This window comes from Siniperca chuatsi, linkage group LG3 (assembly GCF_020085105.1).
Source record: "Siniperca chuatsi isolate FFG_IHB_CAS linkage group LG3, ASM2008510v1, whole genome shotgun sequence".
Lineage (NCBI taxonomy): Eukaryota > Metazoa > Chordata > Actinopteri > Centrarchiformes > Sinipercidae > Siniperca > Siniperca chuatsi.
Window position 1 is genome coordinate 3,580,306 of NC_058044.1, and position 19,107 is coordinate 3,599,412.

The 19,107-nt window shown below is 39.2% G+C and overlaps 2 protein-coding genes across 3 annotated transcripts; one reads left to right on the forward strand and one right to left on the reverse strand.

Moving 5' to 3' along the window:
- Positions 1–96: 96 nt before the first annotated feature.
- mrpl4 (mitochondrial ribosomal protein L4) lies at positions 97–4,973 on the forward strand. Its single transcript, XM_044189556.1, has 9 exons — positions 97–301; positions 806–887; positions 1,241–1,412; positions 2,032–2,083; positions 2,835–2,952; positions 3,199–3,305; positions 3,881–3,990; positions 4,100–4,173; positions 4,718–4,973. The coding sequence occupies exons 1-9, from the start codon at positions 254–256 to the stop codon at positions 4,861–4,863; spliced, it is 909 nt and encodes a 302-aa protein (XP_044045491.1). The 5' UTR covers positions 97–253; the 3' UTR covers positions 4,864–4,973.
- On the reverse strand, positions 4,908–15,414 carry hyls1 (HYLS1 centriolar and ciliogenesis associated). 2 transcript variants are annotated; one of them, XM_044189555.1, is made up of 12 exons: positions 15,229–15,414; positions 14,135–14,270; positions 13,708–13,830; positions 12,983–13,056; positions 12,034–12,257; positions 10,799–10,854; positions 6,978–7,144; positions 6,778–6,823; positions 6,630–6,684; positions 6,425–6,506; positions 6,061–6,087; positions 4,908–5,161 (listed from the first exon to the last, which is right to left on the reverse strand). In XM_044189555.1, the coding sequence occupies exons 2-12, from the start codon at positions 14,232–14,234 to the stop codon at positions 5,027–5,029; spliced, it is 1,089 nt and encodes a 362-aa protein (XP_044045490.1). In that variant the 5' UTR covers positions 14,235–14,270; positions 15,229–15,414; the 3' UTR covers positions 4,908–5,026. The 2 variants fall into 2 exon arrangements, with proteins under 2 accessions (XP_044045490.1, XP_044045489.1); XM_044189554.1 differs by lacking the exons at positions 10,799–10,854; positions 12,034–12,257; positions 12,983–13,056; ... (1 more) ...; positions 14,135–14,270; positions 15,229–15,414 and adding an exon at positions 9,171–10,724.
- Positions 15,415–19,107: the final 3,693 nt, after the last annotated feature.

Sequence of the window (19,107 nt, forward strand, 5' to 3'; positions counted from 1 at the left end):
TATTTGAAATCTGGATGCTTTCTGTCATAAACTGTTTGGCTCAGCTTTCTGTTCGGGAACTTCCGCTTCCTGCCTGTAGGTGTCGCAACTGTGCCCGCGTGACGTCATCAACACGCGCCAACACACCACACGGAAAAGCCACCACGACCTTTCAGGCAGCAAACGATTCCGTTTATAATGTGTATTTCAAATGATTTGAGAGGAAATTAAGTGTGTGTGTGTGTGTGAGACTGTGGAAGATAACTGAACCGAAATGCTTCGTTGTTCTTTGGTAATTTGTGGCAGAGGAGTCGCTAAAAGGGTGAGTAACGTTTAACCTGCAGCCACATTAGCTGCACATAGCTTCATTAAACCCCTTAACATACTTCTCTCATTATAGCTTTGAGGTAACTAGCAAGATAATATACCTATTTAATAAAGATGCTGATAAAAATGTATTTATTTTTCGCTAATGACTTCAAAATGTATGTTTAATAATGATTATTCTGAAATCTGAGTTTACAAATTCTAAAAATATTCAATTTATAATTATATGAAACAGAGAAAAATCCTCACAGAGGAGAAGCTGGAAAGATTTTTGAAATCATCAATCAATCAATCAATCAATCAATCAATCAACCAACCAACCAAACTGCTGAGGATTAATTTTCTGTAATTTAACCAGTAAAAATGTGCAAACTAGTGTGCTTGAATAATGCAATATTCAGAGGTCTTGCAGTACCTGCTGTGTGTTAACAGATATCAGCATTTTACATGTGTTTTGTTCTCAAGCTGCTCCACTAACTCAAAGTTTTCTCCTCCTCAGTTTGCCTCATCGTTCTCTGGTGAGAGCGCTCTGCCTCCCAATTTACTGCTGCCTGCCAACCTCGTGGATCCTGCCAGATTAAGTTAGTCGAAACGTGTGACTTCTGTAAATATGGATTAAATCAAAAGCTGTGTGTTGCTGTTGTTGTAGTCAAGCTGATATGTATCTTCATTTTATCCTCCTTAACATCAAATATTATGTTTTTCCCCAAGAGTTTTCATCATCATGGGAAACTGAAATGAAACTTTCCCGTGAAATCAAACTCTTTAAATACTTGTAGTGTTAACAGTTCTCACTGTAGGTGTTACAAACTGAAGCAAAACTCTTCCACACCACATTTCTCTGCTCAGATATCTCATTTGAATAATATTGACTGTGTGTGTTCATCATATCAGAGACGTCCATCACTGACTGGTCCTGTGTTTGCTCCTGCAGAGCGTCCTCCTCCTCCTGCAGACTGCTCCCTGCCTGTTCTGAGGAAGTGCGATGCTGTCGTTCCCGCTCATCTGAGCCCCGTCCAGATGTGGGTGGAGACTCTGGAGAGGTGGGACAGCGAGCCGTTGGGTTTGGCTCAGCTCCACCCGGATGTCTTCGCTGTGCCTCCGAGGTAAAGCGTCGATATCCAACTTTTCACTTTTTGTTTGTAGAGTACTGATAGTTCTGCCCTCAGTTCCTTTCCCAAACATCCGTCATCATTAGCTGTTGTCCACTCTGAGGTTTAGGCACCATATTCCTGAACACCCCATTATTTCTTCAAATGCTAATAGTGGACCTACATCCTGAAATCATTAAATCCAGTGACAAAAGGAAAGTCTGTGTGAAGTAGGGCTGTCACGATGTCAGATTTTCACTACACGATTATCGTGGCCAAAATGATTCATGATAACGATATTATCATGACATCTATAGAACATTTTTAAAAAGTTAGCTAGCTAAAAACTAGCTGGTTACTGCATCTTTTTCTGTTGTACGTTTTATGGCGGGTGGCAACCAGCGTTAAGGTACGTTACCGCCATCTACTATGACAAAACGAGAACGGAAAGAAACGTAAATGATTTGGAGATGAAGAGGTGCTGGATTATTTACACGATATTATCGTGTGTTATTAACATGATATCAGTATTTCATTTTTAAATATCACGATTATCGTCAATACCGGCACCCCTAGTGTGAAAATATGAATGAATCCCTGTTCAGTCTGTTGTTGTTGTTTTCTCTCCTCTCAGGCTCGATATTCTCCATGATGTGGAAACCTGGCAGAAAAATTATAAAAGAATTGTAAGTTACAGATTCACTCATTTTTAAAATGTTTGTCCTGTATGTTGTCAGATGGCCTCGTGCTGTAATTCATGTTTTGCTGTGAGATTAATTCTGCACATGTTCAGGCTTTATTTTTTAATAGGGACAGATACACAAGCATATAATATCCAGTGATTAGACTAATGCCACATATAGCTTTTTTAGCATCAGCCTTGCAACACTTGTCGTTTCACTGAACACATATCTACTGTTGGTATTACTTTAAATATCAGCTTTAAAAAGTAAAATTATATCCATCAGATCTTATTTTTAACTTCTTAATTGTGTAACCGGTCTCTTAATTCAACTCTAATATTAGCAACAGATTATAATTATCACAACCTTTAAAAACAAAAAGCCTAAAAACAACTTAGTTGCATTAACATGTGCAGCAGCTGAGATTAGTTTTGCACCTGAATTAATAAAACACTGGCCTAAAAATACATATATTGTTTTGTCCTTTTATCATTTTATTCGTTTTATTTTGCCTCGCTTCAAACCAATATTAACGCATGTCTGCTGCTAAACTATTTGGACTTGCTCATGAAACTACGCTGTAGACCAAACAAAGACTCTGTCTATGAATGAAACCCAACCAGGTTGAAAGAAATAATCTGTGTTTTCATAAATGTCCGACTGGTAAACTGTATTTAACATGTCCAGTTTGAAACTCAAACTTGACCAACAGAAGCTAATATTCACATAACTAACAGCTGTTTTGATCTCTCAGAGCCACGCCAACACAAAGATCAGGTCAGAGGTCAGAGGTGGAGGCAGGAAACCATGGAAACAGAAAGGAAGTGGAAGAGCACGCCATGGAAGCATCCGATCACCGATATGGAGAGGAGGTGACTGCTTTATTCATCTGCTTCATGTATTGTTTTAATGTTGTATTTAGATGTAAATGAATAATTATCTGTTTCATAGTTCTTTCATGTCCTGAAGAAATTCCAAACTCGTACCTAGAAGCAACAAAAGCCTGATCTGTTGTGTAAACCCTTTGCTTTCTACATGAGACAAACGCGTCGTTTGACGTTGAGTGATTCGCAGGTTGGAGATCAGAGTAGGTCTGACAGGTGATGCGTTTCTCTCAGGTGGGGTGTCTCATGGACCCAGAGGGCCGACCAGTTACTACTACATGTTGCCCATGAAAGTTCGAGTGCAAGGACTCAAAGTGGCGCTGAGCTCCAAGATGGCTCAGGTAACTGAAACCTGTTCGTCAAAGCAATTTTTTTTTTTTGATTTGGAGAACAAAACAAAAAAAAAAGTCTATTTAATCTTTCATTGCTTAAAATAGCATTAACATGTATTTCCAGTGTGGAACAGGACACTACTGAAAATGCACAGAACCAAAATGTCGAGCTAAAAGTAATACTTTCTACTCATAAGAGTAATTTAGAAATTACTATTTTAAAAAAAATGTTATCACTTACTTTAAATCAACTTTTTAGGGCTTCAGCTAACGACTATTTTGTTTATCGATTAATCTGCAGATTATTTAGTCTAAGAACTGAAAATATTTTCGCTTGTTCTGTCTGACCAACAGTCCAAAACCCAAAGATATTCAATTTACTATCAGATGTGACAAGGAACAGCAGCAAATCTTCACATTTGTGAAGCTGGACGCAGTGAATGTTTTGCACTTTTTTTGATAAAAAAACAAAACAAAAAGACTGAACCGTCAAAATAACTGCAGATTAATTTTTCTAATTGTTTCAGCTCTCATCTTTTCTTTTTACTTAAAAGTGTTGAGCTGAATATTGTATATTTTCCCAGGACTACCTTCACATCGTGGACTCTCTGAACGTCCCCACACCTGACTCTCAGTACCTGCTGGACCTCATCAGACACAGACACTGGGGAGAGTCGGTGTTAATAGTCCATGTGTGAGTATCATCAGCAAGGCTCCTGTGCAATTGAGCTTTTTAAACAAAAAACAAACCTTTATTTGCTCTGTGCTTCGATCAGTGCTGAAGTTGCTCTTGTTGCTTTCAGAGGTGAAGAGTTTCCCGAAAACATCCTTCAGGCAACAGCAAGTTTGAAGACAGTGAACATTATTCCGGCCATTGGTAAGTTACCAATCAGCATCTCTGAAAGTCTCAGGTGTGTGTTGCACCTGTGACCCAGCAGTCGTGTCTCATTACACAGTCGTGCAACTTCATTTGTTACTTCACATTTAATTTGTGGAAATTTCAACCACTAGATGGCAGAAAAAGCAAGAATTTCCCTTTAACCCTTGAAAGACCTCGTCATTTGTTTTCAACCTCAGTTCTGGATGTGAACTGATTTCTTGATTGGGGGGGGGGAGAATACTATTTTGAACATTTCTCCTTACATACATTAACTCTTTGTGAATGCTGTAATCATTTGTCAGAATGATAATTTTGCTAACAGGCATATTTGCATCATCATAGTGGAACTCCTCTCCAAACTGTTTTAACATTACAGTTATTTACAACTTCAATATGTTTAAGTTGGCAGCTACATCAACCTTTCAGGATGATCGTAAGAATAATGCACTATCAGAGCATTTCATATGTAACAAATTAAGTCTTTTTAGGCGTTAAAAATCATAACTCTCCTTGTTGTTTGTTTTTGTCTTTTCTCTGTCAGGTCTGAATGTCCACAGCATCCTGAAACATGAAGCGGTCGTTCTCACTCTGGAAACAATCAAGTTTCTGGAAGACAAGCTGCTTTGGCACGACCAGCGTTACACACCTCTGTACCCATTTAAACTGCCCTACTCCGATTTCCCATAGAATACATGAAAGTATCTGTAATATATTCACTGACTTCACTGAAATGTTTTGTTAATGTTTATTATGTTTCACAAAAAAATTCATCAATAAATAATGCCAATGATAAAAAACATTGTAAAGACGTATTAAAAGTATCTAAAAAGGCATGTGGAGAGCAAAAGGCTTAAAATCGATAGCTGAATTTGTGTGGAAGGAGGCCGTTGGCCAAATCGTTCCTGATCTCCCAGCGAAGGGCCGAGCGCTTCTTCTCTGTTGGCACAGTGTAGGTGTTCGGCACGTAGACTCTCCGAGGTTTAGGCTGCAACGCAACAAAACAAGACTTAGTCTACTTCGACACTAATGTGGATCCATTTTGAAAACTGTCTACGTGTCAGAAGTTCGTAGTTCATAAATGTTTGGAATTTGTTTTCTGTCCGAGCTAAAAGAAAATGCTTATTTTTTCCCACCACACTGTACGGACTGAAGTTGGAGAGACAGAGATAATCAGTACTGTTTGTCATAATCGTCTGTGTTTCAGTACTGCTGATCACACCATACAGGTGTTGTTGACATATCTTTCATTACCAGTTCTTAAAGGACTGCACAAGTATAAACTGGTAATTCCTGGGCTGCAGAATTGAGACTTTGTGACTTTTCAAATCACTGTTTTATATCGGAGCAGTCGTTACACCAAAGATTTGTCAATAACACTTCCTGTACTGTGTGATCAGCTCCACTGCAACATATTAAGCACAGAGAAAGTTGGAGGTGACAAAAAGTATGTTTATGCAGATTAGTGGAAGTACATAAGTCACATTTTTAAAAGTCAAGTTTTTGGAAAAGCTCAGTTTTTAACTGTCCATATGTCATCTCAATGTGGACAGAACTGAAGTACAAAAACTGGCATTCTATCCACATTAAAAACGGAGACATTTTTACAAATGTAAGTGCATTAGTGAGAACATGGTCTTCTGATCTGCAGGCTAATACATGCACTTCCTGCATTGGTTTTAAAGCTACATTAGAAAATGTTAGTGGTACCAAATATAATTTTTAGTGTTGAAGCTTCGATGCCAAACAGCCATGCTGTGTGGAACAATTGAATAACTAATTCAGAGTGGAAAAACATACCTCTAACTTGTGATTCAAACAGATTTTTTTTACACAAAACATGTTGCTCAGTGCAGCTTTACAGAGAATATGTGGGGAAATACTTACTGGTGGAGGTTGGTATGCAAGTCGTTCCTGAAAACAAAAGCAAAACAAACAAAAACATTGTGAAGCAACAACTGAATACCAGCTTGTCATTTTCAACATGCTTCCGTTTCTCTGTGGCCACTCAGACGTGGACTAACAATTCCAAGACAGCCAACACATTTCCAACAACTAAAGCCACGTGTTACAAACTGGACGTAGAGAAGCAGATGAATTTTATGGTATCAGTTGAAAAACTAGAGGTGCAATACGTTAGTCATTCAACCAAGAGTCCAAACTGAGCAGCTGTGGAGGATTATGAAGTATGACAACATCTGCCGCTGTGGGAGGAGCTTGAAAGTAAATATTTGAAGATGTGTTTTCATACCTTTATCTCCCAGCGGAGATCTCTCCTGTCCTTCTCTCCTGGAAGTTTAAACATTTCCCAGAGCTGCTTATACTGGAAATACCTGCAGAGATGAGAAAACCACATGACCAAGTCTGAGTCAACTATCAGACCCAGATGAGTCTAATGGGAATAAAACTGTCATAGTATCTTGTGGGTCATATTTTATCCAGGCCTGGGTACTTACTTTGCCACTGGGTCTGTCTTCTTTACGGTTTGCTGACTCATCACTGGTCGGATGACTGAAGTATAAAAACATTTGATGAATTATAAAAACGGTTTTGTGGCACAAAGACAATAATATGAGTCGGTACATTAGGTCGCTGTTGACTTACAGGATTTGGGTTTGGGCCTGAGGTCACCTTCACTTCGAGCTCGAGTCTGTCCAAAACGAAACAACAGTAAAGTGATTTTTAGTGACAATCTGAGACGTCCAAGACATTTTGTCAGTTCTTCACACAGAGAAGCTACACTTCACTATTCTTTGTAAGGTAACACAAGCAGTGGAAACTTGTCACTTGACTACATTACCCACCATCCCTCTTATGTAGGATTCAAAGGCGCTCAAAGAGATCCCCTCTGACTCTGAGCTCTGGGTGTCACTCTGACTGGTGACGTCTTCGTTCTCCGTCTCCAAGTCGCGTTGAGCCGCCGAGGGTAAATGAAGCTCCGCCAGTCGCTCCTCCAGACAGCTCGCTGCGTCTGCACACAAACAACAACCATAACATACAGTGAGACACTTTCCGGCTGGTGGGGAGGATTCAGACCAGTAAACGTTTAGTCTGCTACTGTATCTGTGATATCTGCTCTCAGAGACAGAGAGGAGGAATCCATTTTTCATGGCTAATACTGACAATAATTAGATGAATTTAAATATTTGCTTGATTATTGGTCTTTGAAGACCATTCCTGGTCAAAGCTTTGCCTTCTGAGTCTGTGCTGGTAACCTCTTCAGTTTATAGTACTGCTATCAATACTGACCTGAAAGATTAGTTTGAGGTCCAAACAAAATAAAATATGTTAATACAATCTTTGTGCATGCATTAACCTCTGACATACTGTTGGCCAGTAACTAAAAATCCAAAACAGAACAGTAACTTAGCGACAGTTATTTTAGGTTCAAAGGGGTGTAAAACATGTAAGTTGATGAATATCCCTTGAGTTTATTTGTTAACCCAGAGTTTTTAAATTGCTTAGTAGATTAATTAATAACAACAACAACAATAATGAATAACGAAGGACACAAAAAAGCGTCCATAGCGCACTAAATAAAACATACAATAAAAACAGTAAATCCATAGCAATACATATGCAACTTCATAACAAAAAGACAGAAATCAGCAAACTGCACCCACATACAAAGAGGTCTGAATGAAAACCTGACCGAGCTCAACTCGGGGTCGGCCAAGGCCTGCACATATATCTGCACATAAGATTTCATATTATGGCAGAGCAGGCAGGCACACCGACATTTACGAGCACGTGGCTGGCACTACACCATCCTGCCAGTTTAAGAAGCAGTCTCATGCCATCGTTAAGTCTCTGCATGTTTACTTTTCTATAGGAACGCCACAAGTGGGCAGTATACAGCAGGGTACAAAATGCTCCAAATAAAGCAGTCTTCACAGTAACCACAGAGCACATGCTGAATTTACAAGCAAGCATATTAGCTTGCGCATACTGCTTGCCACACTGTCTGTGGATATCATCATCAGATAAGTGACTGACAATATGATTACACACTTTAAGAGCAATACTAGATAAGAAGAATTCAGGGAATACTCATTTTCTGACTTCTTTACTTCTAACAATCATAATATTACTCTTATAAACATTATATTTGATGTCAAAATCAATGCCATATTGTGAGCAATCCTTCAATAACCGTTGCAGGCCAGCTCTATACAGACAGATTACCAAATCATCTGCAGACATAAGGTGATTAAAACATACACCCTGTATTGCATGCATTTAACGGTTGTGACAAACCACCCATGTACACATAAAAAAAATAAAAAAGGAGACGCCCTGTCGAACTCTGTTACGAACATAAAATGGTTCCAATACAGAATTTCTCCATTTAACCTGCATACACTGATGAGCATACCAGTAAACAAGAATTCTTTTCAATTCATTTTTCATGATTTATGCGCTCAAAAAGCCTTAGAGGCATCTATAAAACATCTATTTGTCTAAAATTACCTTAAAGCAAAAAATACACGTCAGTGCCGTCTTTACGTTTAAAGCCAAACTGGTTGTCAGTGGTAATAAAGATCAAAAAAGCCCCTTATTCAAATTTCAGTACAAAACGTTCTCTTGGAGGAATGCAGTTGAAGCAGGATGAAAGTCAAATGACAAGATTTCAAACAGGTGAACATCCTGAATCTTGCAAAAGCCGAACCAAATCATCAGATGAGTCGATGTTGTTGTAAATGACCTAAATCTTGCATTTTACACACAGCTCGAGTGGACGATTTAAGGATGGGGGCCATTTTTCGGTTTGACCCTGCGATTCATGCTCATGTTGGATGGATTTACACAAAACCATCAGCAGTGACTTCCTCCCAGAAAGTGGGTAAGGATTTTTTTTTAGAAAAGTATGTTTTGATTTGAGATGTTATTTAGGACGAAGAAGTAATCCTTCGAATTTTAGCCTTTTAACAACTTGATATCCTGATAATGACAGTTATGCATAGTTATCGCAAACACAGAGAGAGGAAACCATTTACCCTTCTTCTGTCTGAGATTTCCTTCCCACTCCTCACACAACTTGTCGTACGTCATCTGGCTGAAATCCACTTTGGAGTCGATAAACTTGATGTCTTTGTTGCTTGAAGATTCGTCTGGATCCTCCGACTCCACTTTCTCCACGTTCTTCTCCTCTTCGAGGTCCTGCAACTCTTCTTCTAGCTTTTCACATTGTTTTCCCGCTTCAACATCAACACTCCCACCTTCCAAATGCTTCCCATCCAATACAAATCTGTCTTCAACTGCAGCGACGCGTTGTTGTTCCTCTGATGTTGCATTTTCAGACGCTGCATGTAGATCTTCAAATGTCTCCTCATCTGCCTGGTCTTTATCTTCCTCTGGTTTCATGTCTGTGATGTCCACCTCTTCATGCAGACCATCATCACCACACGCCACATTAGCTTCAGGCTCGGCGTCCGTGGACACGCTCAGCGGACGAGTCCCGTCGTAGTCCGGCTCTGTGGGTTCGATGTCAAACCCGCCAAAGCTGCAAAGCGAACGATCGTCCTCTTCGCCTTCTCTCAACTCAGACAGATCTCCCCGACTGTCCTGATCAAACTCTGTTATGGTGTGGTCGTCTCTGTAGTCTCCTCCCTCCTGCTCCTCTGGTCTGTAGGTGCCGTAGCCAGAGGTCATCAGACTCGGGGCTGGACTATCAGAACTGCTGCTACAGCTTTCTTCATCATCATCATCACTTCCACCTTCCACACTCTCCCCGCTGATGTTGCCCTCGTTGTTCAGCTCAGGTTTCTCCTCCTCTGAAGCCTCCTGGAGACAGTCCTCTGCATCGCCAACAGGTCTGGAGTCTTCCTCGCAGATCACTCGCTCAATCTCCAGCTCCCCCTCTTCCTCCTCATCTTCCTGACGCTCTCCATCAGACCAAAAAGAGGAGTTGAGAGAATTCTGGTCACCGTCGCTCTCATCGTGCCACTGGGCGTTGTACATTTTGTACATGGTGGCGACTTGCACTCCTGCTGAGGTGTGTGATCTGTGGAGGAAGAGGGCTTAAGGAACGAGCTAAGAAGATTAAGCTGATATCCAGGAGCTTCAACCTCTTCTCAAAGCTGAAAGAGCTCCAACTGCTGGTGACCAAAGGAGTTACATCTCTGCTTCTTTGTGTGGATTTCCTTTATTTGATTCCATATTACTTTGTTTTTCATTTTAGAGAAGCATGACAGGAACTTGACACAGGGATGTAGTAGTAACATGGCATGAGTTATTGAACCAGCAGGATTCCTCAGTATTTAGTTTGTTTGCCTTTTAATTGTGTTTAATGTTTTCTTCCAGGTGAGTTTAATTTCTCCACACAGGTACATATTCTCCTGTGTTGGCAAGTTATGTAACATTGCTGTCATGTCTTTCTTTTGGCTAGAAAAGTATTTTAATCTGCGCTTCATCTGGAAGAAAACATGAATGCTTTTAGTCCTGTTTAGAACAGGGGGTAGTGGTGCACTTCAGCCTCTTGTGGCCGAAAAGAGTATTACAACAACACACCTGGCAAAACGTTTTCTTCACCTGTTCTTAAGTCATAAACACAGGAGAGAAAACAAGTTAGATGAGATGTTTTTCTCACTTGCTAGTTCTACAAATAGAGTTGAGTGTACGTTACCTGAGTCTTCACTGTAGACTGATTCATCGCAGACAAGAGATTGTCCTTTATGTTTCCTGTAGGCGGGAAAAAATACAACAGTATTATTGTTACATTTCCAGCAAAGACGATCTCTTTACGAAGTACAAAGCAGCAGTTCGAGCAGTCGGCTACAGTGACGACAAAATGGATTTTTTTAAAGACAGTTGTTGTTATTTTCATGTGGCGAGTCACTTCATGAGGAATTAAAGTCTGTTGTCAGTAAGAAATTAAGTTTTCAATTTCGATCTACTTTAAATCGGTGTTTTCATTCTGTGTCACAAGATCCCTGTTTCTGTTTACCACATCTGAAATGATTCATCAATTATTCAGCTCAGTCAACAAAAAATGAACGACAACTTATGCCAATTATTAATTGTTGTCATTTATCAAATAAATATACAAAACTGATTTTCAATATTGCAATACTAAACTGTTTTATAATTCTATAAACTGAATAACTTTGCATTTCTTTGACTGCTGATCAGACAAAAAACTTTAAAAGACATTAGTTTGACATTAGTTCTGCTTTTGATGGGAGTTTGTCATTATTATTTACATTTTATAGACTATTGATTAACTGAGATTTTGATAGATTACAAATACTAAAAATGATAATTAGTTGCAGCCCAACTGTACACCAAATAGCATCTTTATGGAAAGTATACATTAATTATTTTGGCCTGCAGAAATGATCAGTGGGAATAATTTTAGTGTGTAAGCCACAGACCCGTAACTCAGACTTTTGCGTCTCTTTTTATTTTACACGTTGATCCTGTGAGTCTGCAACTCGAGATGACCGGTCTACGTTTATTTTTACTCTTTTCTGTAAAATCTTCAGCTTACCTGCATTTGGCAGATGAGTCATTAAATAAAATTTTGGTCACTGATCAGAACTCAGTTTTATTAAACTGAATCAGAGATATCTGAGCTACTTTATGTGACTTTATTTGAACAAATTCAGATCGGTTTTTTTTTTAGATGTTTTCATGATTTGTGTTATGTTTCTGCAGGTTTTTACACCCCAGTCCAGAGAGAAACGATAATTCATTCAGCTCTATTTTTCATAGATGGAATGACAAATAAAATGTGACTTGAAACTTGACAAACAAATGAATGAATGGAAAAACAGCTGATTGAACAGACACAGGCCCGTCCACAGCGTGGTCAAGTGCATATCCATGTGTGTCTGCGGATATGGGTCCTGTTTAAATTACCGTAGGACTTTTCTCTTGATGAAGCGTCTCTCCTGGGTGTCAGGAGTGGATGTGTAGCTGTCAGTGAGCGGCGGGTGGAGGGTGTCATCAGGATCCGGCTCCACCTGCAGCCTGCTGGGAGCGCCTGGTGGCAGCTGGAGCTTCGGAGCCACCGAGTGTTGAGCGTACGAGTCACAGCGTCCCTGCTGACGCCCGTAGTCTCTGTTCTGACAGGTGGTGAGCACCTGTGTTAAATTACACACAGAATTAATCTATCACATGTGCCTGCACTATAAAAAAAATATGACCAATCTGAATGTTAGTCTTGTCTTCATTTTTATTTTGTTCAACAACAAAACAAACCTTCCCACGGATGACAAAGCACCAAGTGATGCAGACTAAACTGTGTGAGGTTTTTCTCCCTGATGACGGTTCTTTAACTACTATCTGCATTTTAAAACTTATTCTTTGAAAGACATTTAACGTCAGAACGAAAAGTTTCAGATTTAAGTCTATAAAATTACTTCTAAACGAATGCCACATTTTAAGTCTTTTTCGCTTCATTACTAAATTGTTAGACTGGGGTCCGGTCTCTGTAGTTATGCTTGGAGCTGCAATGTGTTTCAAGTCTGATTATCACGTTTTAAAATGCCTTTTCACAGTTCAATAAGACAACGGCATATTCAGATTGTAAAAAACAGAATCTCTGCTCGTGGATAGTCTGTCTATAGATGGATTTATCCCTGACTGATATCTGAATGTCAATGCAAAATGGATTCTAGAAAGAAGCCCTCACTCTTGTTTATGAGGGATTGACACTAAAACCTTAGAGTTATCATTGATGTTTGAGATTACTTAGGACCATTTCTGATATCAAACACCAGATTTTTAGTGCTGCTGATTTCTGGATGTGGTGTCCTGTTGACTACATTTGGCCCAATATCAACAGAAATGTGTGTTTAACACTTACCTGTCTGTTATAGTCCGCCTTTCCAGCATGTAAGAAAAACCCTTCACCAGAGTCTTCAAAGTGGCACTGACTAACTGCAGAAAAACATAGAATTCATCAGTTAACAAACAACAATTTTTAATCTTAAAATCTTACACTTGAATGCTTTGTTTAGAGAAAGGTGTTATAAAAACACAAGTTATTATCCCACAATGAGTTAAAGGTGGGGTATGTGATTCTAATCCAATTCACGTCTTTTTTTTCAAATTCAGCTAATATCTCCTCTCGGTCCGCTAGCTGTCCGTTCAGTGCGCGCTGAAATTAACTCTGGTGTTTGTCCACAGCCCCGACTCTGTAAATGGGAAATAAACAAAGAGGCTCGGACCGACCCACACAACACTAATCCAGCCGTGATTTGTGTGTCAGGTAACGTTAAATGACTTGCCCGCGGACATTCAGCTCACTTTCTAGTTTGCCAAGACGTGCTGCTGTTGTGATGTTAGCTATAGTAGCAGGAGAGTTGTGAGCGTCGCTGTCTGGAGCTGCTGTGCTGGCTCTGGGAAACCGTCTCGTCCTCTCTGGCTGTTAGCTTCGCAGCAGCAACTGTAGCGACAGTTTGCTGACCCACAGCCTAGCTAATGTTAGTTACCTCACTTGTTCTGTCGTTGTTCGCTCTTTATCATGGTATTTGTCATGGTATTGGTACTTTCTCCAGAATCGCGTACCCCACCTGTAAGAGCCCTGACCTTTCTCTTTGGTGTAGGCAGGAGGACTCGGCTGAGATGTGGCTGTCTGAAATTTGGCGGCGTCTATCTGAGTGGGTGATGCCAGGCGTTTCCATTCTCCATGTTGAATCAGTTCATCAAGATCTGACAACACACAAAGAGTGACTGTAATCCTTTAAGACTGTTTGGGTTGTTTCCATGTATTGAATCTTTTCAAGAGATGTAATCATTTAAGAGTTTTAAAAAAACTTTGACAACAATATATCGACCAATATTAATTTTTTTTTAACATCACAACATAATGCTGTGCATTAGGAGCTGCACAGCAAATTTCGTTGTACAATGTGCAATGACAATAAAGGTATTCTTTTCTATTCTACAAGCTACAAATAAAGCTGAAAAACAATATGGCGATCAGGGAGGGAAGATGGATGTTTCAGAGTCTAACCTTGCTTGAATTCACGCAGCCTGTGTTTTGGGATGTTTTTGTAGCCCAGGATCGCCAGTTGTTCTTGAATTTCCTCTTCTGAGAAATCCAGGTTGTCCATAATATTTTCAAGGTGTCAAGGGGGGTAGTATAAAACCTGAAGGAAAAAAAAAACACCCATCCCAATATATAATACAACAATACAAAACAGATGAAGAACAAGACAGACGTTTTTTAGAGGTCATGTCAGGGCTTATTTATAGAGTATGGGGACAGGTTTTTATTTAAGCCCTCAATTTGTTTTGTTTTTTGTATTTAAGTGATTTAATATGGGTATTTTTGAGTTTAAGTTTTACAAATGTAATTTAGGCTTTTATTCTTTTATGTCTTTTAACATCTTGATACCACGCTGGAAGAAAGTCTTCTCACTTTAGCATGTTAAGCCTTGGATTCGGTGTGTTTTGTAGATTCATAAATGAATAAAATCAATATCAAAAACGTTATAAAAGGTATAAATAGTCTACACTATTTGATACAATATAAACACCTCACAGCTCAACAGCACCACAACATACAGCCTCCACAATGACCATGAAGTTGAATTAACACCTACAGTTTCAACAAATTCTAGCTTTCATGAAGGCAGGATTTATTGCAGAGCTGTTGTGTTAGACTGCATTAGTTTTAGCGAGCTATGTGGAACATCCAAAGATTGTTTAAAGCAAACCCCATTCACTCAAATGACAATTTAATGTGTCTTTACTTACGTCCACCGTCAAACAGTATCTAAATGCGAAATATGACAAATACAAGTGGATTTCTTAAACTATGAAATTGGTTGTCGTTCTTGTGCAAGCCGAATTTACCAGTAGACTATCAAGACTTTACGTATCCCAATTGTTTTGTTTACTAGTTCTAGTGTAATAACGCTAGTTGTTAATAAGCAAGCCAATTCTAAAGTGACATATTTTTGAATAGGGTTCGGCATGGCATAACTATCTTTCTCAAATGCAAAGACGAACGGAAGCGAGCCAGGTTAACAGCTAGCAGTTAAACAGGCAGTGAATATAAACAATGTTAACCAGTAAGATACGTTTAACGGGTTTGTTTCTCACCTGCACGAGGGGCCAGTTCGCTGTTATAGTGTATCCATCACGGTAACTTTACCGGGTAAGTTTATTAGCAGTAGCCGTGTTTCCTTGTTTACAGGTTAGCAAACACAGCACCAAGACAACAGCCGTTAACGAGCTTTGAAAACGACGCCTGCTTACGTCTTCGGAGAACTTCCGGTCTGTCTTCTTCTTCTTCTTTTTGTCGTTAATGACTTTGAAGGTGCATACCGCCACCTACTGTACCGGAGTACGCAGAAATGTTTTTTTTAAACACTAAATTCTGAGAAAATAAATAAATAAAGTATTTAATTAATTAAGTAATTAAACAGAAAATAAATAAGAAAGCAAATAAGCAAACAAACACTACAGGTAAAATAACACTAAATGAATATCGACTTAGCTAGATCCTATCATATAACCTTGTATCTCACAAAAATTAAATTACAGCTTTCTGCATGTAGGTCTATCTGCAGTCTCGCAGACCACACGACACAACCTCTGAGATAACTTCCTGGATTAACGCAAGGAAACTAAAAAAGAAGGAAGGGTCATTACATCATCATGACGTGCTCTGCTTGGTGCCAGTTCTATTGAAGCCTGTGGGAGATGCATGGAGAAGCACACTGAAACTCAACATATCTACGTCGTGTGACCTTTGATGAAGAAATTCCTCTACCAAATGAAAGAACACACTTCAGAGAATACATCACTGACTGATTTTTATAAATGTGCGCATTCGTTTATTTGCTGATGGTCTCCAAATAGTATCCAAAGATGATTATAGGCATACTAAATACATTTGTCTGGTAATCCTAAACTCAATATTTTACAAAGGACATTTCACTTGCAACTTTTTTTTCATTTGCTACGGTGAGCATTTTAATTTGACTCACCAAGAGCCCTGTTTAGTATGCCTGTGCTCATCTTTGGATACCAACATCAAATGTAATAATGTTTAATGTAAAGTTGAGCATGTTAGCATGCTAACACTGGCTTATTCTAGATTCAGGACTGTACTTAAAAGTTTGTACAGCTTTGAGTGTCAAACCGGATCTTTCCAAAACTGCTGAACTATGTAGAGAGCTTTGTGTCTTTATCACTGTTTCCGCGGGATAACCCTGCTTTATGTTTTGTACAAATAAATCTCGCCTTTTAGAAGACCAGATCTTTCCCTGCAAGCATTTGACGGATGGGGGTGCAGGATTCAGCGAATTTCGACAGATCGCAAATGAGCACAAAAAAACCCCCCTGATGTCAGAAAGATATTGAGGTTTTAGTTTCACACAACGACGCAGGCAGCAAATATGGATGTTTTTGAATCTCATTCTAACTTGATCTTCAGATCATTTGTGCCGGTATAAATAAAGCTGTGGTTTTGACCTGTCTGTATGCCATTCTGTTGAGCTTCCAGGATCCCTGTGGTGTTTGGGTTTTGGGTTTTGGGGTGGTGGATGGGTTTGGGGCTCTGTTCTCGACCTTGTCATTGTTTGGGTTGTTTGATGTTTTTGGTGCCTCAGGAGACTGGGTGACAACGTGGCAATGCGCAGCACAGAAATGACTCGGACGTGACTTTTCCTGTTGGCTGTGTTTCTGTTTCTTTTGAATGTAACACGGATGCGATGTATAAAGAATATTTATACAGCGAGCAGTGTGGGTTATTTGCCTGATTCTATAATATCACTGATGATGTCACAATTCACATGGGACAATCAATGACATCACCAGAGGAAGTACATCATGACACTGACGTCATCAACCCCTCCCATTAACTTCCAGATTCTTGTTAATGTTCAGTCTAGCACTTGGTGTATTTTGGTTTTTTACCGGATCTAAGAAGAGGAGGAACCTCTGCGTTGGCACAGTTAACACAAAAAAAATCTTAATTTCTGCTGACGTCGACGCGGCATTATGATCTCACGACGGCAAACATTCCAAGTGTCACTGATGATGTAACAGTTTATGTGACATCATCATAATCTATGCACTAAGGGCCGCAGAGTAAACAGCAACTGTAATTTTCGTATCTATTAAATGAAGCCCATTGCATTGTGGGATTGTTAGCAGAAAGTAGCACTAATGCTATTTTCGTTGCACTGTGGAATTTTTTAGGGCACCATATAGTGGATGGACTAACAGATGACATTACCAGGTAAATTAAATTATCAGTCAGAAGCAGAGGAACGTGTTTTTTTGAAAGTAAAAGTAGCAACACCACAGTGTAAAAATACTTCATGACAAGTAAAACTTCTGCATCCACTGTTTTGCACAAATCTGGAGTGAGGAAGTTTTGTCTCCCCCTTCTGGCAGTGAGAGTAATTACTCAAAAACAGAGAAAATTCCACAGTTGCTAAACCACAATCCATTATTTAGGTAGAATAAATCAGAAATACTTTATTGATCACCGTAGGGAAACTCTTTGTTACAGCAGCTCCCCTTTACGTCAGTGCACACAGGAATGGAAGTACTAAGCAAAAAATATAATACAGGTCAGATAAATTAAGTACCAGGTGGGTATAAGTATAACATAAAATAAGTGTGAAGTACCAAGTGGGTTTACCGGATGATGATGATAATACAGTATAATAATACAACAAGTAATAAGTAATAGTGCATGAACTGTCAAGTTAAGTTAAGCTTATTAAGATTATTATGAGACGGAGGATATTGCACAGCAGTAATGGAGGTATGAATAATATCAATATCAATAAAAAGGAAAAACTAAATATTGCACAGGAGTATTAACAGAGAATATTGCACAATTATTTCAAGCATTGCAGAGATGTAATGATCGATGTCCAGTTTAGTGACTTAGGGTCATACAGACTGACACATTTGTTGTTGAGTAACAAATGTAATAGCTACATAGCCTACTCCAAATACAGCGAAAACTAAAGTTACACCGATGGTCATCCGTGTTTGTCCTCACCATAGATCGCTTTCTGTTTCTGACAGTAATGCTTCCTCTGAGTTTCTTCTTTATCTGGAGAACCAGACGCTTTTCTTGGATTACTACCACTACTGCATCCGGTTGCTCCAGAGCCATGTAGAGGGAGACTACCACTCAATCTCAATTCAAGCGGCCTTTTTTGGGTGTGACTGCACACAATACAACGTTGCCAAAGCATATTAACACAAACTAAACATTCATAATAAACAAAATAAACAATGCTCAATAATAAACATCTCCAATGGACCTTTTTTTGTTTGTTTCACAGTAATGGCGGATTGTGGAGCTCTCTACATGGCTCTGGGTTGCTCCCTTGCTTCTGGCAAACCAATCATTGGTGGTTGGCAAAACGTATCATTGCTGCGCGGGAATGTCGCCACAGACACCAGATTTAAAAACTCAGCTCTCTGATAAATACAGAGAGATTCACCTGGCGGCTTAATCAGCATTGTGTGAACTCGTTTGGCAACGGCTTGACTGTAAGGGACGTTTATTTATATGTAAAAGTCCTGCACTCTAGCTTTAAGTAAAAGTACAGAAGTATCCGCAACTAAATTAACTTAAAGTATCAAAACTAAAAGTACTCAGAGTGGCTACTGTTATAATATTATTATTGATGTATTAATATGTAAGCGGTACTTCAAGATGGAGCTAATTTTAAGTAGCCTACTTCATATACTTTTGGTAGTGTAATCAGTAACAATGGATTATATCTTATAAACTAGTAACTATAGCACTTGTAATGAAGTGAAAAGTACAATATTTCTCTCTGAAGTACTCAACATTGTACCTAAGTACAAATTCGAGGTACTTGTACTTTACCTGAGTTTTTCCATTTTATGCAACTTTATACTTCCACTCCGCTACATCTCAGAGGCAAATATTGTACTTTTGGCTGCATTTGTCTGACGGCTTTAGTTACTTTACAGATCACA

Excerpts from the sequence above, each read along its gene's own strand:
- mrpl4 (XM_044189556.1), top strand. The coding sequence starts at position 254 with ATGCTTCGTTGTTCTTTGGTAATTTGTGGCAGAGGAGTCGCTAAAAGG. Across the intron at positions 2,084-2,834 it reads AGAAAAATTATAAAAGAATT|AGCCACGCCAACACAAAGAT; the intron begins GTAAGTTACAGA and ends TTGATCTCTCAG. Across the intron at positions 2,953-3,198 it reads ATCACCGATATGGAGAGGAG|GTGGGGTGTCTCATGGACCC; the intron begins GTGACTGCTTTA and ends CGTTTCTCTCAG.
- hyls1 (XM_044189554.1), bottom strand. The coding sequence starts at position 10,143 with ATGTACAAAATGTACAACGCCCAGTGGCACGATGAGAGCGACGGTGAC. Across the intron at positions 7,145-9,170 it reads AAATCTCAGACAGAAGAAGG|ACGCAGCGAGCTGTCTGGAG; the intron begins GTAAATGGTTTC and ends GTTTGTGTGCAG. Across the intron at positions 6,685-6,777 it reads CAGGCCCAAACCCAAATCCT|TCATCCGACCAGTGATGAGT; the intron begins GTAAGTCAACAG and ends TTTATACTTCAG.